Raw genomic sequence first — 22352 nt, 5'->3', positions numbered from 1 at the left:
TACTGGATGTATTCAGCACAAGAATGAAAACTAGAAGTATTTTTGTGTCTGGTAAACGCCTCGCTCTTTTCACAAACCTGCTCTGCCACTCAGTTCCACTTTACCAGCCATTTTTTCTCTTCTTATTAAAATGAGCCTTTATAGATTATTCTGTTACTGAAAACAGTTTTAAAGACCGAAGTTCAATAATTGAGAATAAAAAAAATATTATTGGTCTGTTTTTACAAGGCTGAGGATTTTTAAGCTTTTTTTTTTTCATTTTGTTCTGTCTGACCTTAAGCCATCTCCTCTTACAAATACCCTTTACTTTCCTTGTGATTATTATAAATGAAGGCTTTTATCAAAACTACTTTTTTGATATTCATTTTATAAAAAAAAAAACAACTTTTTATTTCTTGGCTTTGATGCATGATGTTTGTTCTGGTTTTCTTTGTTTCATTTTCTATACAGTATTGTTTTATATAAGTGTTTCCTGAGTCCTTTATTGTACGTATTTTCTATAAGTATTTTGTATGACATGTTTATACTTTTAGTAGATTTATATGTATATGTAATAAATTTGCTGATCCGAGTGTTGAAATATTTTCCTGTGTCTTTTTTTTATTAAATACAAGTTTACAAATGTCCACATCATTGAAGAGAATACAGTTGATTATTACCAATAAGATGTCAAACATGGTTTTCCTTTATTAACTTTTGCAGCTTCCATTTAGACCGCCTCAGTTTTAATAGTACAGTGCCAGTTCAAGTCCTTGGCTTGAGAAATGTAAGGTGAAGATTGTAAAATGTATAAATTACTTTTGTTTTTGTGATTTCTTCCTACTAGAAAATAGACATTACAGGTCATGTGCCTTGCATACAAACATTATATCTCATGAAATTATTGCAGCGCTTTTCCGATTAAAAAAAATGTGATGTGGATTTTCTTGAGTGTGAAAGAAAAGAAATTGTAAAACAATTGAATTTTACAATTCATATGAAAAAAATATGCTGTTAGATTATGCCTTAATGTTTCCTATCTTTGTATAAGTTTAAAATAGGCGTTTGATTTAATATAATTTAATCAAATTTTATTTTATTAATTTATTTCATTTTTGTAATTTCATTCTATGTTATCAGAAAGATGGTTTACGTCTATATCTTTTTTATTTTATGAATTGATTAATTCATTTATTGGTTGGTGTTTTGTTTTTGTTTCATTTCCATTTTATTTAAGCGTTCACAAAACCGGAAGAGGCGGGACTTCCGGTGAGCGCTACGTCGCTCCTGTGCACTGGCCATTCAACATGGCGGCGGGACCAATTTCTGAAAGAAATCAAGGTAATTACTCCTTTAAACCTTTTATTTTAGAATGTTGTTCCGCTCATTTCCTCTACATTGTTCTAGTTTAGACGTTGAGCAAACCGAAAAAGTATATTCAAGAGCCTCGGGTTACCGGATGAGTCTTTAGTTTGAATGAAAGGGTCGATCACATGGAAGTCTGCAGCTTTCGTTAGCTCAGCTTGTAGCCTTTTATTTAAATCCATCTAATGTTCTTTACAGTTTCGTTTTTACAGATGGTCCTATGTTGCCACCTCAGTGTGTCGCTTGAATTTTCTGCATTTGAAGTTGAGAGGCTGTTTCTAAGCTCCTGTCCCGTTCATTAGCAGCTGCAGTTAGCTTAGCAAGCTAAATGCTAACCTGTGTGAAAACTCAAGATTTGATTGAGGTTATCTTTTTCATGTTTTTCATGTTGTGTGTCAAGATACTGACTTCTCGGATACGTTTGATTGTTTAAAACATTAAGGAAGTTTTTATTTTGCTCATTTTAGATATTTGGACTACCGTCTCTTGAATCATTGAACGTTACTTTTGTTTTCTTAACTTTTATTTACTACTGCATTTCGTCCAATGAGAAAATGCACGTTATGTAGCTTATCTCAAACTAAAATGCTATTTCTTGAACTGATTAATAAAAACATGACCTGGATTGTATTCACTTGAGTGTAATAATTGTACAATGCGCCTTTGTCCATTCAGTGACTGGGTTTATTTTATTCATGATTAATTATCAAACGTTCATGTGAATGATACATTTAAACAAGCGTACCCACCTTAAGACATTTAAAACAATGTCAGCACTGGGTTTGCAGTGTGTGAACAAGTGGTATTCTTGAAGAATCAATTACCAAGACAATCTGTTTATCCAGGAGTTGATTTAAGTCGTGTGTCTCTGTGGAGTTCCTGTTTTTACAAATGATCTCTTCTTATTTCCAGACGCCACGGTTTACGTTGGCGGCTTGGATGAGAAAGTGTCCGAGCCTTTGCTATGGGAGCTCTTTCTGCAGGCCGGTCCTGTGGTCAACACACACATGCCAAAAGACAGGGTCACAGGGCAACATCAAGGTGAGAAGCAGCTAACAAAGGCAGTAGTATTTAAAAAATATTTGAAGAATAAACATAACAACTAACTTTGACTCTCTCCCTCAGGTTACGGCTTTGTGGAATTCCTCAGTGAAGAGGATGCTGACTACGCCATCAAAATCATGAATATGATAAAGCTGTATGGCAAGCCAATTAGAGTCAATAAAGCGTCTGCACACAACAAAAACCTGGACGTTGGTGCTAACATCTTTATCGGAAACCTGGATCCAGAAATTGATGAGAAACTGCTGTACGACACGTTTAGTGCTTTTGGCGTGATCCTGCAGACTCCAAAGATCATGCGAGATCCCGACACGGGCAACTCCAAGGGTTACGCTTTCATCAACTTCGCCAGCTTTGACGCCTCTGACGCCGCCATCGAGGCCATGAACGGCCAGTACCTCTGCAACAGGCCCATCACCGTGTCGTACGCCTTCAAGAAAGACTCCAAAGGAGAGCGCCACGGCTCGGCTGCGGAGCGACTCCTGGCTGCGCAGAACCCGCTCTCCCAGGCGGACAGGCCGCATCAGCTGTTCGCAGATGCTCCTCCGCCACCCTCCGCCCCCACGCCGGTCCTCACCACACTGGGAGCTGCGATGGCGATACCAGGTACGACTGAAAGACAGCCACCGTGCCGAATAATTCATAGATCATGCCTTATGCTCTTAGATCTTCTTTCTTTAAAGTCTTTCAATCGGGATTGAAGTTTCCAAGCAGTTTCAAAACAGAGTATGTCAGGATCTCATTGACATTTGTAGTTGGTAGATGATGGTTACAAATACTACTTCTTATAAACTGTTTGTGGATGTATGAATAAACAAAACATGCTCCAGACTGCAGACAAGGTCATTTTGGACTTTGAGGTCACCGCAGGCACCGCGTTGGCTAGTTTAATGCACAAGCTAAATGTCAAACCACCTCTACCAGTAATGGCTTCAAAGAGAAGGTTTTGGCTGTCATTACTGTGTGGCCGACCCGATGAACTCCTAATCACTCCCGCATGCACAGCATGAGAGCTCCGAGTCTGAGCATAAATTTGACAGAAGTGGTGTTTTTAGGTTCAGATCTCCTGAAATACCTTCTGCTGGTTTGTGCTGTAAATTACAGTGGCTGTTGTGCTCCGAGTTCTGCCAAAATGCAGGTCAGCTGCATTGAGTACTGTCATTAAATGCATTCTGAGACAGGCTGCAGTAACTCTGCTGCGCCGTGTTTCTTACTGTTCACGCGCATCAGACTCTGTCAGCTGAATCTATTAACTCTTGAAGAGATTTATTCACTCCTGCGGTGGTGGATAAGACGAGGTGTGAGGTCGAAATTCAGCTGCTGCTCTGCTCATGCTGAACTAAACACATTTGACTCTGCAGTCAATTATTAAATCTATTCATTTAAGTAAGAAAATGAATGTCAAGCTCAACTTTTCAGTCTTCTTCCAAAATCTGATGCGCCTGAAGAAGTGTAACAAGCTTGCTGTTGCGTAAGATTTGCTCATAAGGAAAATCACAACAAAAAGATGTCTGCAATCGTTGTTAGAATATTTACATCACTGTGTTTTTATTCTATTCTAGTGTGTGTATGTGCGTGCGTGCGTGCGTGTGTGTGATAGATTACAACACTGCCACCTATCAAGGGAAAGAACTATTGATTTTCTTTAATGAAAGCAGCTGATTTGCTGATCTATTTTAATTGCTTGTTATTTATAAATGCTGTGTGTCCAATTGAAATGAAAGGTAAATATGTGTGTGTGGTACTATTCTACCTGAAAGTGAATGGTAAGTTAGTCAGTAGCTTTCCATCTGCCCAGTGTTGGATTTTATCTTGATCTGCCGAGTTATAACTCCTGTAATTCTGTTCAATTCATGGCCCAAATGATATTATTAGCATTAAGATACAACACAAACACACAATCAGCAGTAATAATTGTAATGTGTGAGCAGATTACAGTTTTCCTCTGTGGCAATAAGATAAAGTCGTTTATATGTGTGGCTGATGAAGCGATCGCTTTGATTAAATCGGAGATAGCAGGCGGAACAAACTCAAAATGACAGTTGAGGGATTCGCTCCCTAATGAAATGCTACAGCGCTCCGACTCCGGCTGCAATAAGTGGAATATTTACCTCCACCATCAGTCGGCTTCAGTCTTTGCACTGACTGCGTACCAAACGCGCCCTTGTTTGTGTGCAGGCATGCCGCCTCCTGCAGCTTTCCCTCCTGTTCCTCCACCCGGATCAATGCCTCCCAACATGCCGCCGTCTATGGCCATGCCACCGTCAGCGGGGAACCCAGGCCCGCAGGGCGGCGGAGTGCCGCCGCCCGTACCTCCACCCTTCCCTCCCGCCAGCATGCATCCAGGTAAGGCTTTTTGTTGTTCCACTATCGCCACTAAAACCACAATCCATTTCTCCATGTGTAAGGGCAGTGATTAATCTAACAAACTGTCTCATACGCGGCGTGCTGCGATCATTAAAAGGAAACCACAGCGCCATCTTCATGGTAGTCATAGTTCACTGGGTTAATTAGCTTTCCCGTGAACATGTGTGGACTCATAATTACTTGTTGTATCAAGACTGTGCAGCTGCAGCTGCAGGTGGAAAGCATCGCATGAATAAATTACCAAACTGTTGACATTTGTAGCAGAGCGTTCATCCTCAAGTTGTCTCTGCTGATTATTGTGGAAAATAAGGAAAGCAGAAGTATCAAGGTGGCATCAAGGGAATAATAAAGCGTTCAAGGTTCCCGTGTTTGATTGGAGTTAGAAACCAAAGAAAAGGTTCACAATTCTGTTTGTAGCTTTGTCCCTTGACTAAAGGATAAGAAGAAACCCCAGTGAGCAGCCGCGGCGCTTGTATAAATCCTGGGTCATGACCTGGAACCATGTCGTGTTTCGGAATAAATAAAATACCACACATGTTGGATGGTTGTGGTGTTTTTTTTTTAACACTTTATCAAATATAAATAAATATAGAAACAGCAGCTTTAATTCCATCTGCTGCCATTCAGTGGGACTCGGCGTTTTTCCACATTTCGTTAATCCGCCCCTTCAGAGCTCCTTGGATCATGATCTGACTTCATTCAAGCTGCTGAATTAGAAGCAGATCTTTTCAAATGAGCTCGGTCTCTCGCAGCACTTTACGACTTTCTAATTAGACGAATTCTGGAAAAGCCAACACAAAGACAAGAAATCATCAACTCATTCAGTTTTATTCAAATGATTTCTCTCATTTGTGTTTGTATGAAGTAAATTGATATTCAGAGATTGTCTAAAGGAATTGTATTGACAGTAAATGTCCCTCTTGATGTCATTTCTACAGCTTGTTGTAAAAAATACGCGGAGTTCCTTTCAACTCGCTTTAGCTTCCAGTAAATATTGAACTCTGAGTTTTGTTTCGGTGTCACAGGAATGCCTCAGATGCCGATGCCTCCTCCCGCTCCTCCTGGCATGGTGCCTCCACCTCCTGCTCCACCAGGATCAAACCAAAGGGCGCCGCCTCCCCCTGGCATGCCCCCACCCCCGCCCATGGGCATGCCTCCCAGGGCCCCGTACGGCCCTCCCATGGGTAAGCGCTGTGGCCTCTCGTCCAGTCTAACCCGTCAACAGAAAGGTTTCTTTCTCACTAATAAGAGAAAAGAGGTTAAAACCGGATTTGTTCTCAAGGTTACACCAAAAGTAAGAGTTTTAGTGTGTTTTCCGCTACAAAATGACCATAGTCTCTGTCTCTGCCTCCTCCAGGACCCCCAGTGCCTCCAGGGATGAGAGGACCCCCTCCTCCCATGCCTCCGCCGGGCTACGGTGCCGGGCCCCCTCGCCCGCCTCCCTTTGGCTTCCAGAGAGGCCCTCCGATGCCCCCCAGGCCTCCGGGTGCCCCCCCTCGGGTTCCTCTGAGACCACCAATGCCCCCCTAATCCATGTCCATGAGCAGACGCCGGATCTGCTGTTTTCTTTTCTTTTTTAACACGTTTAGATCTACTCAAGTTTGGGTCTGTGAGAATAAGTTAACCAGCTGTTTGTATTGTTTCCATTTATTTCTTTTAAAAATTGTACAGATGAACGACCTTCAAGGAATAAACTTTTTTCGTACAACTTTTTTCATGCCTTTTTTCTTTCTGTAACTCAGTCTTCTTTTAGGATGTTGGAGCTTCCTCACAATGAAATTAAAGAATCACCAGTAATATGTTTACAGAAATGTTTTGTCCATGAGGCGACTGATATTGACAAGTTTTATTAATTACTGGAATACGAGTAACTCCACCAGACGGCCATCTCAAACTATTCATTTATACTTTTAAAAACAAGGACTTGTACATAAATAAACGTTTAAAACCCAAATGCTGGAAGACCACGATACCATAAAAATCAAGGACATTTGAGAACAGTGTGAAAGCCAATAAAATGGAAATCATTTTAAAAAAAAGGCAGCTCTAATTTGTCTTTTTGCAGATTGATGTCTGTGTTTTTAACATTTCATTCAGCTGCCAAAAACACTCAAACTCCAACATTTGCCAATCAACTGCTTATTAAAAGTTAGATGATCTAATAAACAGACTACCCAGCATTTTTTGACCATCTAATCTTTTGGTTTTCTAGGTATCATATAACTGCTGGATGTAATTCTTTGCTGTTCCATCTTGATTGATTTATAATGAGTAGTGAAAAGTACAGTTTAGTACATATAAATGTCTTAATCACTCTGACAAGGACGAATAATGAGAAATAAATAATAGGATTTTATCTGACACATTTTTTTTTGTAATAATCTGAATCACAAACCTAATTAAAATTAATCTGTTTAACGCCTCCAGCACGCGCTTTCCATGCAGCTCTCAGTGAAACATGTTGAACCAGCAGGGACGCGTCGGCCCTGTCCATAGAGGGATGATGTTTGAGAGTTAAAGGTTAACGACACAGTGAAGAAGGCTCACGTGATCCCCGATGCGGGCGAAGGGAGCGAGAATATCTAAGTGGTTGGCATGGCAACAGGAGTCAGGTGCGCCCGCACGTGCGGGTGGTCCGTACGCGCAATTTGATTTGCATGCGTCGTGTCAGGGAAACGAGCAGATGTCACGCGTGGCACATACGAAATGTTCCGCGTCTCGCGTGCGCGTCATACGGGGCGCCGCGGAGGCTGAAATGGCGCAAAACTGCGGAAGAATAAAAGGCGCAACAGCTTGTGAGCGACGCCGCCAGTGAACGTGCGCAGATTGTGTGCAGAAATGCGCAAAAAAAAAAAAAAAAAAAAAAAAAACGTTTTAAGCGTGGCGTCGTCGCGTGGGGGAGGGGACCCCTGCGCATCACTCAGTCCGTCCGTGTGTGTGGATGGCGTGTGTGGGCTTCTCTCCTCCGAACCGCGCAGCAGCAGCATCATCATCATCATCACCGCCACCATCATCATCATCACCACTCGGTTCACAGCAGCAGCCTCGTACGCATCCTCATCCTCCTCCTCCTCCTCCTCCTCATCCTCCTCATCCTCATCCTCACCATCTCCGGGCTGAAGAGGGACGCGAGCGTCGCAGCGCTTCTTAAGGTGAGATTATCGAGGAAAACGCGCAGGATAATTAGCTGTTATTGGGCGATGGCGTCTGGTTTAGGGGCAGGATGTGTCTTTTTTTTTCGCTCTTCTTGTTGCGCGAATACATCCTGAGGAAGAAGACGATGGGCGTGTTCTGCTACCGTTTGCTTCACACCGGATCGATTTTTTTCCTTTAATAGAGACGTCTTAAAATTTAATCCGAGTCGTGACAGGCGCCCGGCGCCGTGATTTCCAGGAACGAGCGCCTTATGTCGGGATGCGGCTGCCGTTCGTGGCACATTCTGTTTTAACTCCGCCATGTATGCAGGCTGGCGGTGTAAATTGGCCTGTTAGCTGCAAGGCCCCCCCCCCCCCAATTTCACCATTTTAAAAGCAATGCAATCAGGACTGCAAAAAAAAAAGCTTCAATTTTCTTTATTTTTTTAAATCAGTATTTCAATTTCTGCATAAAAACGTCATCTGCGTAAAATGCTACAATACTGCAATCCATTTATTGCAGTCCTGCGCTGGAAACAGGCCTTAATCATCAGAATATGCGTGGATTTTATTTTATTTTTTTAGGAGACATTTCTGTGGCTGTAGTTGATGCGACCATTTGTCAGATTATTCACCGCGACACATACGTAGATAGATGGAAATCAGCCTCCGCTTTAATGAGCACGATGTGGTGTGAAGAGATCCTATCTATCCTTCTCTGGCCCATCCGCGGAGTGGTGAACTGCTGCTGATTGATTTCTGAATGAGATGGGGAAAAAAAAAGGGAAAAGCTTTAAAGAGAGCGGTGAAAACCACCCTCCTCATCCTCAGGCCTTCCTCCTCTCCCCCTCTCTCGTGGCTGGGCTGTGTGAGCTGTGGAGAGGCTGACAAGTTGACAACAGGGAGGAAGCCTCAGAGCTGCTGTCTCAGTCTGAACTGCCTGTCTTTGACCTGGAATCTGTTTTCCAAAAGGACATGAAGCTTAGAGAACTTTGCCTGTTGCAGAGGGCCCCAGATCTATCTATCTATCTATCTATCTATCTATCTATCTATCTATCTGAAATTCCATGAATATGAATACTCATAAATAGGATTTTTGATTTTAATGGCTTAAAACCTGAATTCATTGAGGTTGAAATTAATATGCTTGAAGTCAATTGTTCATGTATTGTTGAGGAACGTTTCTAAAATTGATTTTCTGCTGACTATCTGCTCGTCTTCATCATCGACCTGATGTATCCGCACTTGATTCGTATTATATTTGTGCATTATAAATAAACAAGCCTTTAAAATATAGTTCAATTCCTTTAAAGTCTATTCACTTTCTTGGTCTGCCGTGACTTCCTCATGTGAAATTGCACTGTACAGTCTGAAACGAGTGGGCCGAAAGAGCTGCTGTGACCATTTTGTTTGGTGAGAAACCTGTTTGGTATAATTTTTTGATGCACTGTTTGATTTGGAGTAATTACTCATTTTGGTTGAGTGCCTTTTTTTTTCTCTACTCTCAGTGAATGCTCGGCAGCCAAAGGACTTGTAATATTCATTTGAGGTTTTTTCTTTTATACTTTGGAGAAAAAAAAAGATTATTTTACATGCATTTAGTAAGTTAAAGTGGTCACGGACTTGGTACTTTCACTGTCATCTTGCAGAGGTTTGCGGATGATGTTGGCGGTGTGTGTTTGCTGCAGTGCATGCTGCCTCTCAGTCATCACACACTCATTATTTACATTCATCAGAGGAGAGTCAACACTGGTGAGCCGTACCTGTGTTTGCAGGACGGCGTAGCTCTTCTATTGTTTTGGTGTTTTCTCGGGACTCCACACACTGCCCGTGCTGTCTGACTCAGACGAGAACGCTGGTTTCTTTATATAAAGAGCACGAGTGACGGGACTGCGAGCGCTTCGGCGCAGGATATTATTAGGTTGGAGTCCAGGACGAGCAGGCCTGGTGTGGCTCCTTTGATTCGTGCCAGTAAAGCTCCTCGCCACGCTGACAGTGAGGGATGAGCCGCCTCATGACTGGGAATGTGTTTTTTCCTGAATGAAATGTAATAAAAAATAAATCACCACTGTATCAACAGTGGAAACACTTGTTTGCTGCGTGCTCGAGATCGGGAGTTGGTCAACATTACAACGTCCCTGTTTGCTGCAGATTGTGAGCATTTTTTTCTGAAACAGACATAATTTACTGTCCAAACAGCAGGAGTAAACCTAGCCGTCATAAACAAACACGGCGCTCTTTTCCTCTTATTTATGCTTCAAATTCTGCATAATTGAAAAAACTCAGAGTGATATACAGCCAAACACACAGTTTGCCAAATATACACATCTCTGGACAATTTGAGGAAATCAGATACCTAGGCGTTGTACAAAATGTGCTCAATAAATGATAAGATGTAGTAATTCCTCAAAATTCCATGATGCAGGGAAACAAAGCCTCCCAGAAATTCAGAATTATGACCTCAGCGTATCCGAAAACTGCGTCGGCGGCTCTGATTTTCTGTGTATCTGTCAGGCGTTTGAAGTGCTGCATGGTCCATTATTACCTGTCAGGCCTGGCCGTCGGAGCGGGCCGGGGAGTGAGCGGGGTCGTGACGTCTCATCATCGTCTCGCTCCGGTTTTCGCCGCATCGCAAACTCAAAGTGACGTGTTTTTTCACTGCATGGTGACCAAAGGCAAACGGTCATCATACTGAAGCATATGGATGCAGGTATTACCGATGAACTGAGCAGGAAGATGCATTTAAAGAGCACCTTTTATTTTTAAAGTAAATGAGACAGTACAGTAATTTTGCATGTTTTTCTTTCAATTTTCAGCCCCTAATTTGCTTCTGTGTGATGGATTGAGTTTCTCATCTCTAATCCTATTGGATTGTGGTCCAATTTGACGTTTGTCTTCCTAAGCTCCTCGGCAAATGACGTCCCCTCAAAACCGAACGTCGATGGCAGTGTTTGCATGCATGCATGGTGAAGTTTCCACACCAGTGTGTGATCCGTTTGACTCGTGGTGACGCGCTGTAGCTCTTCTCAACGCGGACTGAAGCGCTCTCATTTCCGCACCAGGAGACATCCATTAGAGATCAGTGACTGTTCAAGGCTTGATGTCTGGCCCTGTAATTACTGCGCGGGGCCAGCTGTGACTCAGCGCAGAGGCTGGGCTGATGTGGAAAAGCAACAGGTGTAAGCTGGAAGGACTCTGCTGAAGGCCGGCCATGTGGTTTGGTTGGCTGATCAGGGAAAACAAAAATGGAGGCTTCAAAGAGAAGGAAATATGTCTGACCAGCGTTTAGGAAATTTAGAATATTAGTCTGTGGGAAATGACATGGAGGAATATTAAGGGAGTACTATTAAGTCTTGCATGTCTGAGTGCAATCTAAATCCCAGCTGAAGTATGAAGCAAAATTCAGATGAGATGTTTGAAATAATGGATGAAAACTCTCAAAACTCCTGTTAGTTGAATCATCAGGTTTTTGTTTTTTATATATGCATTGCACTGCATGTGAAAAAAAAATTCAATATGATACAAACAACTGAACAACACAAAACTGCACCAATATTCCTGCTTTTCGCGGTGTGGTACAATCTTACACACTCATTTTCTTAAACACTCTTAAACGACAAATTCACAAGTGAATGTGTTTTTCGTTCAGTAAGCATGCTTGAATCTCACTGTAGTTTTGTGCTTTTTAGTTGATCATTAGACACAGATAAGGTCCAGACATAACAGAGAGAAACAAATCGAACTCAGATGATTGTGGTGAAAAACACAAAGCTTTAGGAGGTGAAAGGAAGTAAAACAAAAAAAAAAAAAAATTAAACTCTGTAATTTATTTGCACATTATAGGTTGTGGAATGAAGAGGTCTTGCATTCAACATTTTCGTTGAATTAAGATGTTTTTGATAACGTTTGAAGTTGTTTGAGTGAGTTGAGATTATAATGTGACCCTTTTCTCTCCCTTTGTCGGTTATTTGATGTCTCTGATCTATTTTTCAGTGAGAAATGTTGCCGTCTGTTAAAGCAGCAGCATCTGGAACAGAAATCTTCATCACTTCAATTAATTTCAAACTTCTCTTTTCTTCTCAGACACACGCGTTTGTGTGTGTGTGTTTGTGTGTGTGTGTGTGTGTGTTTGTGTGTCTGCGTGTGAGCCTGTTTCCGATCAGGTGAACTGGGATCGACCTTTTGACCCGGTGAGGTAGATCCTGAACGTTGGGCTCAGCTCGACCGTTGATCTCCTCGGCAGAGCCCCCGCCCCCCAACAAATCTCCTCAGGATGGAGGACGGCTACCAAAACCGGACTGCCTTCATGAAAGGTGCCAAAGACATAGCCAAAGAAGTGAAGCGGCAGGCCACCAAGAAGGTGGGCCGCTCGGTGGACCGCATGAGCGACGAGTACAGCAAGCGCTCCTACAGCCGCTTCGAGGAGGACGACGACGACGACTACCCCATGCAGGGGGGCCAGGACGGCGGCTACTACCGCGGCGACAGCCAGGCGGCCAACGACGACGAGGGCGGCCACAGCGACTCCACCGAGGGCCACGACGAGGACGACGAGATCTACGAGGGCGAGTACCAGGGCATCCCCCGGGCCGACTCGGGCAAGGGCAGCCTGGCCGGCGGCCCCGAGTCGGTGCGGGCCGGGGCCCAGCAGTTCAGGGACGTGGGCGTGAGCGAGGCCGAGCGCAAGAAGGACCAGGAGGAGCTGGCGCAGCAGTACGAGACCATCCTGCAGGAGTGCGGCCACGGCAAGTTCCAGTGGAGCCTGTACTTCGTGCTGGGGCTGGCGCTCATGGCGGACGGCGTGGAGATCTTCGTGGTGGGCTTCGTCCTGCCCAGCGCCGAGAAGGACATGTGTCTGTCCGAACCCAACAAGAGCATGCTGGGTAAGGCTCTCTCAGAATCCCAGTATGTGTACGTTTCGCTGAGTTTTCCAAATACCTGATCCGAAGCCTTCTGCAGCTCGTTCCCCGGCGCCGGGAGACTTTAATCCTCATCCAGTGACTATTTTAAAACTCAGTAAATGAGTCACCCTGTTATTCTTGGTAATGTGTTTCTTTGTTATAAATCTGAGTCAATCCAACTCGCATCACGCCAAAACGTACCGAGAAGAGCCTGAGTTAATGTCGTGGAGGGTTTGAAACACATCAGATCAACAATCCAGGTGTTGATTAAAACCGCTTTGCACATGGGAGGAAGTTATCTCCAACAAAGAAAATTCACACACTTTCTCCAGCTATCGACTGAACTGACCGAAGCTGCTGCGGTTGTGACATTTCCCCCTCGTTCACTCTCCGCAGGTCTGATCGTGTATTTCGGGATGATGGTCGGGGCTTTCCTGTGGGGCGCCCTGGCTGACCGGATAGGCCGTCGACAGTCTCTCCTCATCTCTCTGTCCATCAACAGCGTCTTCTCATTCTTCTCGTCCTTCGTCCAGGGTTACAGCACCTTCCTGTTCTGCCGCCTGCTCTCAGGCGTTGGGTAATGGAAACATGCTTTCGATTTCGTCTGCTGCCATGCTGGCGATTTTCTAGTTTAATGCATCCATTAATCATCCATTATATGCTTCGAAAGAGTCGTAATTTTTAACTGCATTGTATAACTTTAAGCTTCACCATGTAAAAAACAGATGATTAATGCCCTTTTAGTTTGTCTGTCTCGTACTGTGAAAACAGTTTTGAGCAATGGCTTTGGTTTAGTGAGCTGTTAAATTAAAACGTTTCCCTTCAGCTCCTCCTCCTGAGTTTGTTTTTGCATTACGGTGAGGAGAGTGACCAAACAAATAACTCGGGCTGTTGGTGTGAAACTGTTTCTACCTGTCTTCATTCTAGATTTAGATGAATTTGACTCAAACATTTTGCATTCTTCATGATGCTGTGTTTTAGGACTTCAACGTACAAAAAAACGGAGCAATACAAACAGTCGCTTTTATCATTTTGCAGAATCGGAGGCTCGATCCCCATCGTTTTCTCCTACTACTCTGAGTTTTTGGCCCAGGAGAAGCGCGGCGAGCACCTCAGCTGGCTCTGCATGTTCTGGATGATCGGGGGAATATATGCATCTGCTATGGCCTGGGCTATAATCCCCCATTATGGTGAGTACAGTGATCCCATCCATGGAGATCCCAGGTCCTGACTTCTGTCAAACATACTGCACTTTAAAGAGTTAAACTTTACCCATAGACAATAGGTTTTCTCTATAAACCCTCAGTCTTCCTCTAAAAACAATTCAACTAATAGTTTTTCCCCTGATAGTGTTCCCCACTGAACTAATAGTGTCTGTATAAACCCAAAGTACCAGGCAATAGTTATTTTATCTACTAACCAATCCTGCTTCTTCAATCATAATTGTTAATCATCAGTGTTTTTATCACTCTAACCCACAAAAAACTTTAGTTCAGGCTCTTTACTAATGAACAAGTGTGTCTCCTTAACCTATATTCTGAACCGTACTCTTCCAAAATTTCAAGAGAGATAAATTACTTTAAATAATGAGCTTTAAATCTTCATATAAATGGATCCTCTCAGCTATGAACAGGGTCAGCCAAGTCTGCTGGTTTCTCTCACATAAATTTATAAAGGATATGTTTTTTTTCCCCTCATTTCACTGTATTTCCAGAAGCTTGAAACTATTTAATAAATCCTGAGTGATCACACAGCTGGCAGGCTTACAGGTCGAAGCCTTTGTTGCTGGAAAGTCTTTAAAACAGAGACGCTGTTCTACGGTTCACCTCTGACTTCCCTGGAGGGGACAGGAATAAGAACATGGTTCATATCATGTCGCGTTAAATTACTGTATTGAAAAAGGTTGAGAGGCTGACCCAATCTTTTATGGACTCGTCTTGGCACGGCGGAGGATGCCGGGCAGCGATCGTACAGCTGCGGGAGCTCATTTCTCCGTGACGGATGGTGTTTTTCCTCTCCCCGCTCAGGATGGAGTTTCCAGATGGGCTCGGCGTATCAGTTCCACAGCTGGCGCGTGTTTGTGCTGGTGTGCGCGTTCCCCTCCGTCGCCGCCATCGCCGCCCTCAGTGCCATGCCGGAGAGCCCACGCTTCTACTTAGAGGTCGGCGCGCACGCGCCTCGTGACGGTTTCACCGACATCAAACCCAGAATGGAATGAGGACGTCTCTGGTATTAAGACGGGCCTTTTCTCTTTACTCCAACAGAACGGAAAACACGACGAAGGCTGGATGATCCTCAAGCAAGTTCATGACACCAACATGCGGGCGAAGGGATACCCTGAGAGGGTGTTTTCTGTGAGTGTCTAAGAGGAACAGTAAATCTCATGAATTGTTGAAGGATAAAATGTAGTTCTGTCTCAGTTATCTGTGTTTGGATTGTTTGACTCCATATCCTAATTAGAGAATCACAGCTGGTGTAACTCTGAATGTCTCTTTGATTCAAGGTCACTACGATCAAGACTGTGAAGCAGATGGACGAGCTGGTGGACACTGGCACCGACACTCCGGTCTGGCAGCGCTACAGGCTGAAGATCATGAGCCTTTCCCGACAGGTGAGTGCAGCTTGACTTTCACATTTCGTCTGCCTCAGACTGTGTGAGCTCACGTCTGGAAATTTGTTGTCGTGCGAGCACTGATTTCTCCCCTTTCTGTAGCTACGTGTTGTTAGCCGGCTCGTAAAAGCATGAAATATTAATCGCCCGGAGGCCGCAGCTTCCAGTTATTACATGAGAGCACCGGAGCTGAGACTTTTACGGCCGGGCTGTAAAGCTCCTCAGTGCAGCTGGCAGTGGAAGAAACAACGTGGATGCACTCTCGGGCGGTGCTTGTTTAAGTGTGAATTAAACGGCTCTCTTCTTGTCTTGACCTGTCCCTCGTTAATGAATGAAGCAAACACTCCATAAACACACATTCTGCTCCGCTTTTTTTTTTAAAATATAACCCTATTAGTGATCGTCAGAGTGATAGTATGAACTGTGTTTGACTTTCGTGTGTCTGGACTCGTGTCTTCACTGTGCCGCGTACCGCCGCTGCTCTGGGCTGAAAAGCTCCCCAGCTTTGTGCGTGAATCCGTTCTGCATTCAGCCTACGCTCCGCTGCAGGCACACACCTACACCCTACACACACACACCACCCCCCCATGAAGCTGCTTCGTGTCTGCCGCCCGCTGAATTCACACCCAAACTTTCTGGACAATAGGACCCAACATGCTGTTCTCCACACGCAATATGTACGTAGTTTCACGTGGATGCTGGGAGCGATCAGAGCTGAGTGGAACAATGCCTGGCTCAAGTGTACGTGGGCTCGCCGCATTATACGTCGGTTTCCTGTTGCCACATCCAAGTTTGATCTTTGATCCGACATGTCCACCAGTTATATCCTTCAATCGGTCGCAGATTTTCTCAATTGCTTGAATTGTCTTACGATAGAAAAATGCATAAACTAGCCTGGGCTCATGCTATTTAGTTATCAATAAAGTAATAATTTAAAGTCACTGGTTTATTTGATTTAAAGGTGACATTTCTCGATTTCAGTGTTGTATTATGGATACTAATCTTAAATAAAAACTGTGGGTGATTCTCCCTGTTCAGATCCGGAACAACATCCTGGCCTGCTTCAGCCCAGAGTACAAGCGAACGACCTTCATGCTCATGGCTGTGTGGTTTTCCATGTCCTTCAGGTAAACCGAAGACTCAAGAACCTTGTTTGTGTTATAATAATATCTTCTAAATGTCACACTCACCGCTGACCGTCCCTCCGGGCTTCCCAGCTATTACGGCCTGACCGTGTGGTTCCCCGACATGATCAAGTACATCCAGAAGCAGGAATACGAGTCTCGCACCAAGACCTTCAGCAAGGAGCAGGTGCAGCACGTCACCTTCAACTTCACCCTGGAAAACCAAGTGCACCGCCAGGGACACTACTTCAATGACAGGTGAGTGCTTGTTTTCACCATTATTGGTTATATTTATTGTAATAGTTCAGCTTTAATGCTGTTAATGTGGAAATTTTGAGTATTTGCATCTTAGTCACATTTCATTTCAGTATGAGTAAATGAATTGAGATGAAAAAAAGGCAATCAGATCTTATCACAAATGGTTAATGAAAGCAGAGATGAAGCATTGTGACCTGTGTTCCCCCGGCTCTGTAGGTTCCACAACCTGAAGCTGAAGTCTATGGTGTTTGAGGATTCAGTGTTTGAGGAGTGCTATTTCGAGGATATCACCTCCACGCACACCATCTTCAGGAACTGCACCTTCATCGCAACTTTGTTTTATAACACAGGTGAGTGTGATGTTTCAATCAGTACAGCAACTGCGCTTTACCTGACTTTATTCATGGGCGAATCAGTTTTTGAATTCTCAGTTAAAACCAAATGGAAAGATCTGCAAAGATGGACGTTGCTTTTTACTGAACATAGTTACAATTTGCTCAAATAACATAAAATGTGGAGTTACTTCCTCGACTTTTAATCCATCCTTTAATCAAACTCATAGTAATTCAGTTTTTTTTAATGAATGATGTATTTGTAGTTAATCCCTGGCAGCAACAAGTGGGATGATTAAATGGGAGAAACAGAAATCTTCTCTTGTGTTTTACAACATCTTCACATCTGAGGATAAACAAACGGCCTATCTTCCATAAATCTGTCATCTTTTCTGATAATAATCTTTTTCAGCTGCCAGCAGAGAGAGAAGCCATCCGAGGTTACATATGAATTTTTAACCACTTGATTTAAATCTCAGGTATAAATAGAGGGAAAATGCACTTGTGTGGAGCAGCTCTGCAGCCATAGAAACGCTGGGCTGGTAACCCCGGGTTACACTGCTGCAGAGCGGTTACCGTAGCGACATAAACAAATTCTACTGTAGACTTTGTGAGGGGCGGAGAGATAAGATGTAAATCGGAAAACAAAACAGTCTTTTGAGAGAGTGAGAGGATTGTTGAGATAAGAGAAAGACTAAATCCTTTACAAACCCGTGTTACATTTATCCTTCAGAGTTTGCTGCGTATGGTTTTCATTGCCGCTGGAGCTTTAAATCACCACGACAGGATCGGACCTGGGAAATGCATCTGAGGACTAAAACCAAACACTTTCTGGAGCTGTAAATGATTTATTTTGGTTGAGTTCCCCGCAGCAGTAACCTCCTCTCTCCTCTCATCCCTGAAGCCAGAAATGCATTCTTTTATGTTTGTGTCATTTGTGCATCGAAAAACTTTACGACCACTCAGCACTTTAATGCCCGACTTCCTCCTAATAAAACTGTTATGCCTTTTGGTATGAGAGCAATATCAGCAGTCATCAGAAAAACTAATAGTCATTTTGTGCAGAAAAGGAAATAAGACACCTCACGACCTCCAGAGCGTTAACGTGACCTCTCTTGACCCCCCCCCCCCCCCCTTGTTTTTCCATTTCTCATATGTAATTTATGAAGTTATTGGAGAAACAAGCTGCACTGTTAGAGGCTGTTTAATGTTTAGTCCGTGCCTGAAAACAGTTTCTATTGAAAACAGATGCATCTGGTGGAACGGCTGAATGATGGCTCTTGTAATGCTTTTGGTTATGTTTGCTGGGAAATGATCTGATATGTGTTTTCCTCTGTCTGCGGAAATCTAATCGTTCATGTAACGACACACGTTTGGTCTGGAAGAAAAGAGCTTCTTTATCAACTATGCAGAAAACTGCTTACTCACTGCGTTTCCATGTCTTCTTTTGAAAAACAGTTAAAATGTGTTTGGAATTTTATGGAACAATGCTGTACTTTACACTGTCGGTCATAATCAACCTGCCACACACACTCGCACACAGTGTTGACTGTTACTATTTCACCGAGCTCCTGTTTATTTGAGGAGCCGTCATGCATTAGCTGCAGTTCATAAATGAGGGGCTCCCTGCTGTTGGAGACAGTACAGCTGCTGGTCCTCCGAACTGAAGGCATCCAGCTGAGCTGGTTCACACGGCTGATTAAGATGCCCCCTAGTGGCCTGCTGTGGGAGATGCACCAATTAAATCCGACTGGGGAAGAGATCCGGTGATCACCCCCAAAGAACCAGCTGGTCCTTTCTATCTCTCAGTTGGTCTGAGAGCGGCTCAGGGCCCAGAGGAGGAGTCTAGAGGGGGTAGAGATGTCTGGGCTCTTTTACTCTCTGTGTGTTTTCATATTTCTCTCATGGATCAGTTTTTATGAAAGTGTGCTAAACATCCAGATTATGGAGCATCTTCTTCCAAATAACTGGTGTGAATTCAGCTCACAGTTTAGCTGATGTGTCAGGACAACACCACAGCAATACTGCTAAAGCCAAAATTCAATTATTTATCACATCTGGTGAATATGCTGTGGAAGAGAAAGCAGTTATGACTGTCAGAATTCAAAGAAAAGAGGACACCTTTGGAATTACAGCAGTGAATTATTCACATTTTTTATATTTCTATGAATCCTTGAGCGAGTTCTACATAAAAGTATCACTTTCTCTCTCTCTCTCTCTCTCTCTCTCTCTCTCTCTCTCTCTCTCTTTCTTCAGATTTGTTCAAGTACAGACTTGTCAACTGCAAGCTCATCAACAGCACGTTTATACACAACAAGGAGGGCTGCATGCTCGACTTCAGCGACGACTTCAACAATGCCTACATGATTTACTTCGTCAGTTTCCTCGGCACACTGGCAGTGTTGCCCGGCAACATCGTGTCGGCTCTTTTAATGGACAAAATTGGACGTTTAAGGATGCTGGGTGGGTAAATCGAATCCGTGCAGACGACCGGCGGCCTCTTAACTGTGATTTAACTCTCCGTCCTGTCGCCACGCAGCGGGATCCAGCGTCATATCTTGTGTCAGCTGTTTCTTCCTGATGTTCGGCAACAGCGAGTCGGGGATGATCGCCCTCCTGTGTCTGTTCGGGGGCATCAGCATCGCTTCCTGGAACGCCCTGGATGTGATCACAGTGGAGCTGTACCCCTCGGATAAAAGGTAAGCAGAGCGCAGGGTTCGCGTCTTCTAACGTGGAAGATCAGGTGTTTATTGAGACCGCATTCGTCCGTCTCTCCTTTATCTCAGAACCACGGCGTTCGGCTTCCTGAACGCTCTCTGTAAACTGGCCGCCGTGCTGGGAATCAGCATCTTCCAGTCCTTTGTTGGCATCACCAAGGCCGTACCCATCCTCTTCGCCGCCGGCGCGCTCGCCGCCGGCAGCTTCCTCGCCACCAAGTTGCCCGAGACGAGAGGCCAAGTGCTGCAGTAAACGGGGCGACCAGCGTTAGGCGGCGGAGTGCAGCTGGAGCTTGTGTCTGACAACCAGAGCCCGAACATCCCAGAGTGCTTCAGTGCTGCCCTGCACACACCAACAGAACAGACTGACATCCCCATTGTGAGCCCAGAATCCTTTGAAATGTGGATCGCACCATTCAGAGTCTTCACGAAGGAGAGCGAGCAGATGTAGAGAAAGATCCCTGCATCACGGTAACATCTGCAATCCCTTTATTTCAGCTGCTCTGTCAGGCAAAAAAACAAACAAACAAAACAAAAATAAATCCCCAACTTTTGCAGGGCGATGTGGTACAAGTGGAAAAGTGCATGTATGAGAAAAAAAAGCCCTTAGATCTACAGTGAAACGACAGAACGGCCAAATAAAGAGATGAGACTGATAAAAAAAAAGCCATTTCTGGGGGAAAGAGAAGCGTGGTCGGTGTTCACACACAGCTGTTTCATTTTCCTGTCCGTCCTCGACCCCAGTGACTCTTGTTTCTGTAACTGTTCAGTCCACACTCATGGCTATCAAGTTGTTTCTTTAACAGAATTTCAGGGTGAAAATATTTTTCCTCTAAAAATACCCGTGACCCTTGACCACTGCCGAAATTTAAAGCCAGAGCCACCGATTCTCTGCCAAATACTGTTAAAAACATTCCAGTAATGTTGGATTTATCCAGAAACAAAGGAGTCCAGGTGCGTTTCCTTTGTCTCCGGGTAAAGCCGGTGTGTTCCCCTGCCTGCAGCCTCAGAACACAGACGGGCGAAGATGCATTTCACAGGATTCTCTGTCGTGAATGGGAATGGTTTGATCCACTTCCTCAGTGTTCAGTGTAAAACTCATGTTTCCCCTTCCTGCTTGTGACGATGACGATGATGATGATGATGATGATGATGATGATGAGTGCAGCACAGGAGCATCTGTGGGATGGATTTTGGTCAAGAGCTAAATGAGAGCAGGTGCAGGCAGACTGGTAGTTGCATATTTGCCTGTTATTAGATGTGTGCGATCGCATGTGACTGAGTGTGTGTGTGTGTGTTTGTCGCGTGACTAAACTCCATCACTTCATCCAAATGAGTGCGGCCAATCAGCAGAGACTTTCATTTATCCAACTGCGGAATGTATGAAACGGCGATCACGCGTTTTATTCTGATTTAAATTCCGTCTCAGTGCAACTGTTGCAAAGTAGCTCAGGTGAGAAAACGGCATTCGCGCTCGACGCAAAATACTCCACAGGCGATAGTACAGCTCCATGATCCAGCACGCATACCTGCAGTAAACGGCATTAATAAGACGATTCACACACCACTGAGTGTGAATGTTCTTTTTCTTTTTCTAATTCTAAAAGAAAAAGTGAAGTCAGAGTTTACTCACTGTCTCTTTAAGAGCTTTTGTTTGTGGGTTGCAGTCCTTATGGGAAGCTCCTGTTTGCACAGTTGGAACTGAAAAGTCCTGGAAGAAAAATAATAAGAACTGGGTTGAAACATGCAAACAAAAGCAGTTTTTTTCTTTTTTTCCCTCCACTCATTGAAGTTATGGCACAATTAATTTAATTCATAAGCACAAATGAAATAGGACCAAACGAAGCAGAACAAAAAGGTGATTTTTACTCCACACAGTGGCACAAAAAGTAAGTGAAATTCAGATTTTAAGGGCTCCTGTCCAGCTGTTCCTTTACAGTATCCATTCCAGCCAGAGACGAGGAACTCTTCATCAGTTTAAGGACACACCATTACTTACTGAATGCTAAATTGCTGCTTGTGACTGTGAGTTTGAGTCAGATTGAATTGCTTGTGGAGGATTATTGTTTATACATATCATAATACTTTGGTATCATTTCTCCAAAGGTGAACATCAATACGTGTGCTGACAATCAGTGAGTGACTACACCTGAGTGTGGAGTTTTGACCTAAAATCCTCTCCTGGATTGTGTGTGTGCTTGTGTGTCCACGTGCGTGTTTGTGCCGTTATCGATCCAGCCCCTTCGAGCCATTCGACACACTCGTCCACGTCTGTCCTCGGTTTCAGTCCCAGAAAGCAGACAGCTCGGCTCCGCTGCTGCTCTCTTGAAGCTGATCTAACTTCGTGTTCACTGTCCGGCAGCTTCTCGATTACTCTTGACAGGAAAGCAAAATGAGAATAGTTTCACTTCTTCAGTTTTTTTTTGTCACACGTGCGGTGCGCTCCAGTTGTCCCAGAGCTCAGAATGTCGCATCCTTCAAAGAACTGGGCTGTAGTTTTCC

The 22352-nt window shown here is 44.0% G+C and overlaps 2 protein-coding genes across 2 annotated transcripts; both read left to right on the top strand.

The window, feature by feature from the left end:
• Positions 1-1286: 1286 nt before the first annotated feature.
• On the top strand, positions 1287-6486 carry sf3b4 (splicing factor 3b, subunit 4). The gene is made up of 6 exons (XM_030121317.1): positions 1287-1320; positions 2257-2385; positions 2470-3012; positions 4585-4752; positions 5799-5957; positions 6131-6486. Exons 1-6 carry the CDS (start codon positions 1287-1289, stop codon positions 6301-6303), a joined length of 1206 nt encoding a protein of 401 aa, XP_029977177.1. The 3' UTR covers positions 6304-6486.
• Positions 6487-12173: 5687 nt separating this feature from the next.
• Positions 12174-20506, top strand: LOC115409259 (synaptic vesicle glycoprotein 2A-like). Its single transcript, XM_030120349.1, has 12 exons — positions 12174-12790; positions 13205-13385; positions 13847-13998; positions 14836-14969; positions 15073-15162; positions 15312-15419; positions 16458-16546; positions 16637-16801; positions 17018-17151; positions 19390-19596; positions 19673-19832; positions 19920-20506. The coding sequence occupies exons 1-12, from the start codon at positions 12181-12183 to the stop codon at positions 20101-20103; spliced, it is 2214 nt and encodes a 737-aa protein (XP_029976209.1). The 5' UTR covers positions 12174-12180; the 3' UTR covers positions 20104-20506.
• The last annotated feature ends 1846 nt before the right edge of the window (positions 20507-22352 follow it).

This window comes from Salarias fasciatus, chromosome 22, assembly GCF_902148845.1.
Source record: "Salarias fasciatus chromosome 22, fSalaFa1.1, whole genome shotgun sequence".
Classification (NCBI taxonomy): Eukaryota; Metazoa; Chordata; class Actinopteri; order Blenniiformes; family Blenniidae; genus Salarias; species Salarias fasciatus.
This window is presented reverse-complemented; position numbering and strand designations above follow the sequence as displayed.

What these genes read in the sequence shown, in the direction of transcription:
- sf3b4 (XM_030121317.1), top strand. Translation starts at nt 1,287, where the DNA reads ATGGCGGCGGGACCAATTTCTGAAAGAAATCAAG. An exon ending in AATTTCTGAAAGAAATCAAG is followed by an intron (nt 1,321 to 2,256) that starts GTAATTACTCCT and finishes TCTTATTTCCAG; the next exon opens with ACGCCACGGTTTACGTTGGC. An exon ending in CCCGTACGGCCCTCCCATGG is followed by an intron (nt 5,958 to 6,130) that starts GTAAGCGCTGTG and finishes TGCCTCCTCCAG; the next exon opens with GACCCCCAGTGCCTCCAGGG.
- LOC115409259 (XM_030120349.1), top strand. Translation starts at nt 12,181, where the DNA reads ATGGAGGACGGCTACCAAAACCGGACTGCCTTCATGAAAGGTGCCAAA. An exon ending in CGCCTGCTCTCAGGCGTTGG is followed by an intron (nt 13,386 to 13,846) that starts GTAATGGAAACA and finishes ATCATTTTGCAG; the next exon opens with AATCGGAGGCTCGATCCCCA. An exon ending in ACCCTGAGAGGGTGTTTTCT is followed by an intron (nt 15,163 to 15,311) that starts GTGAGTGTCTAA and finishes CTTTGATTCAAG; the next exon opens with GTCACTACGATCAAGACTGT.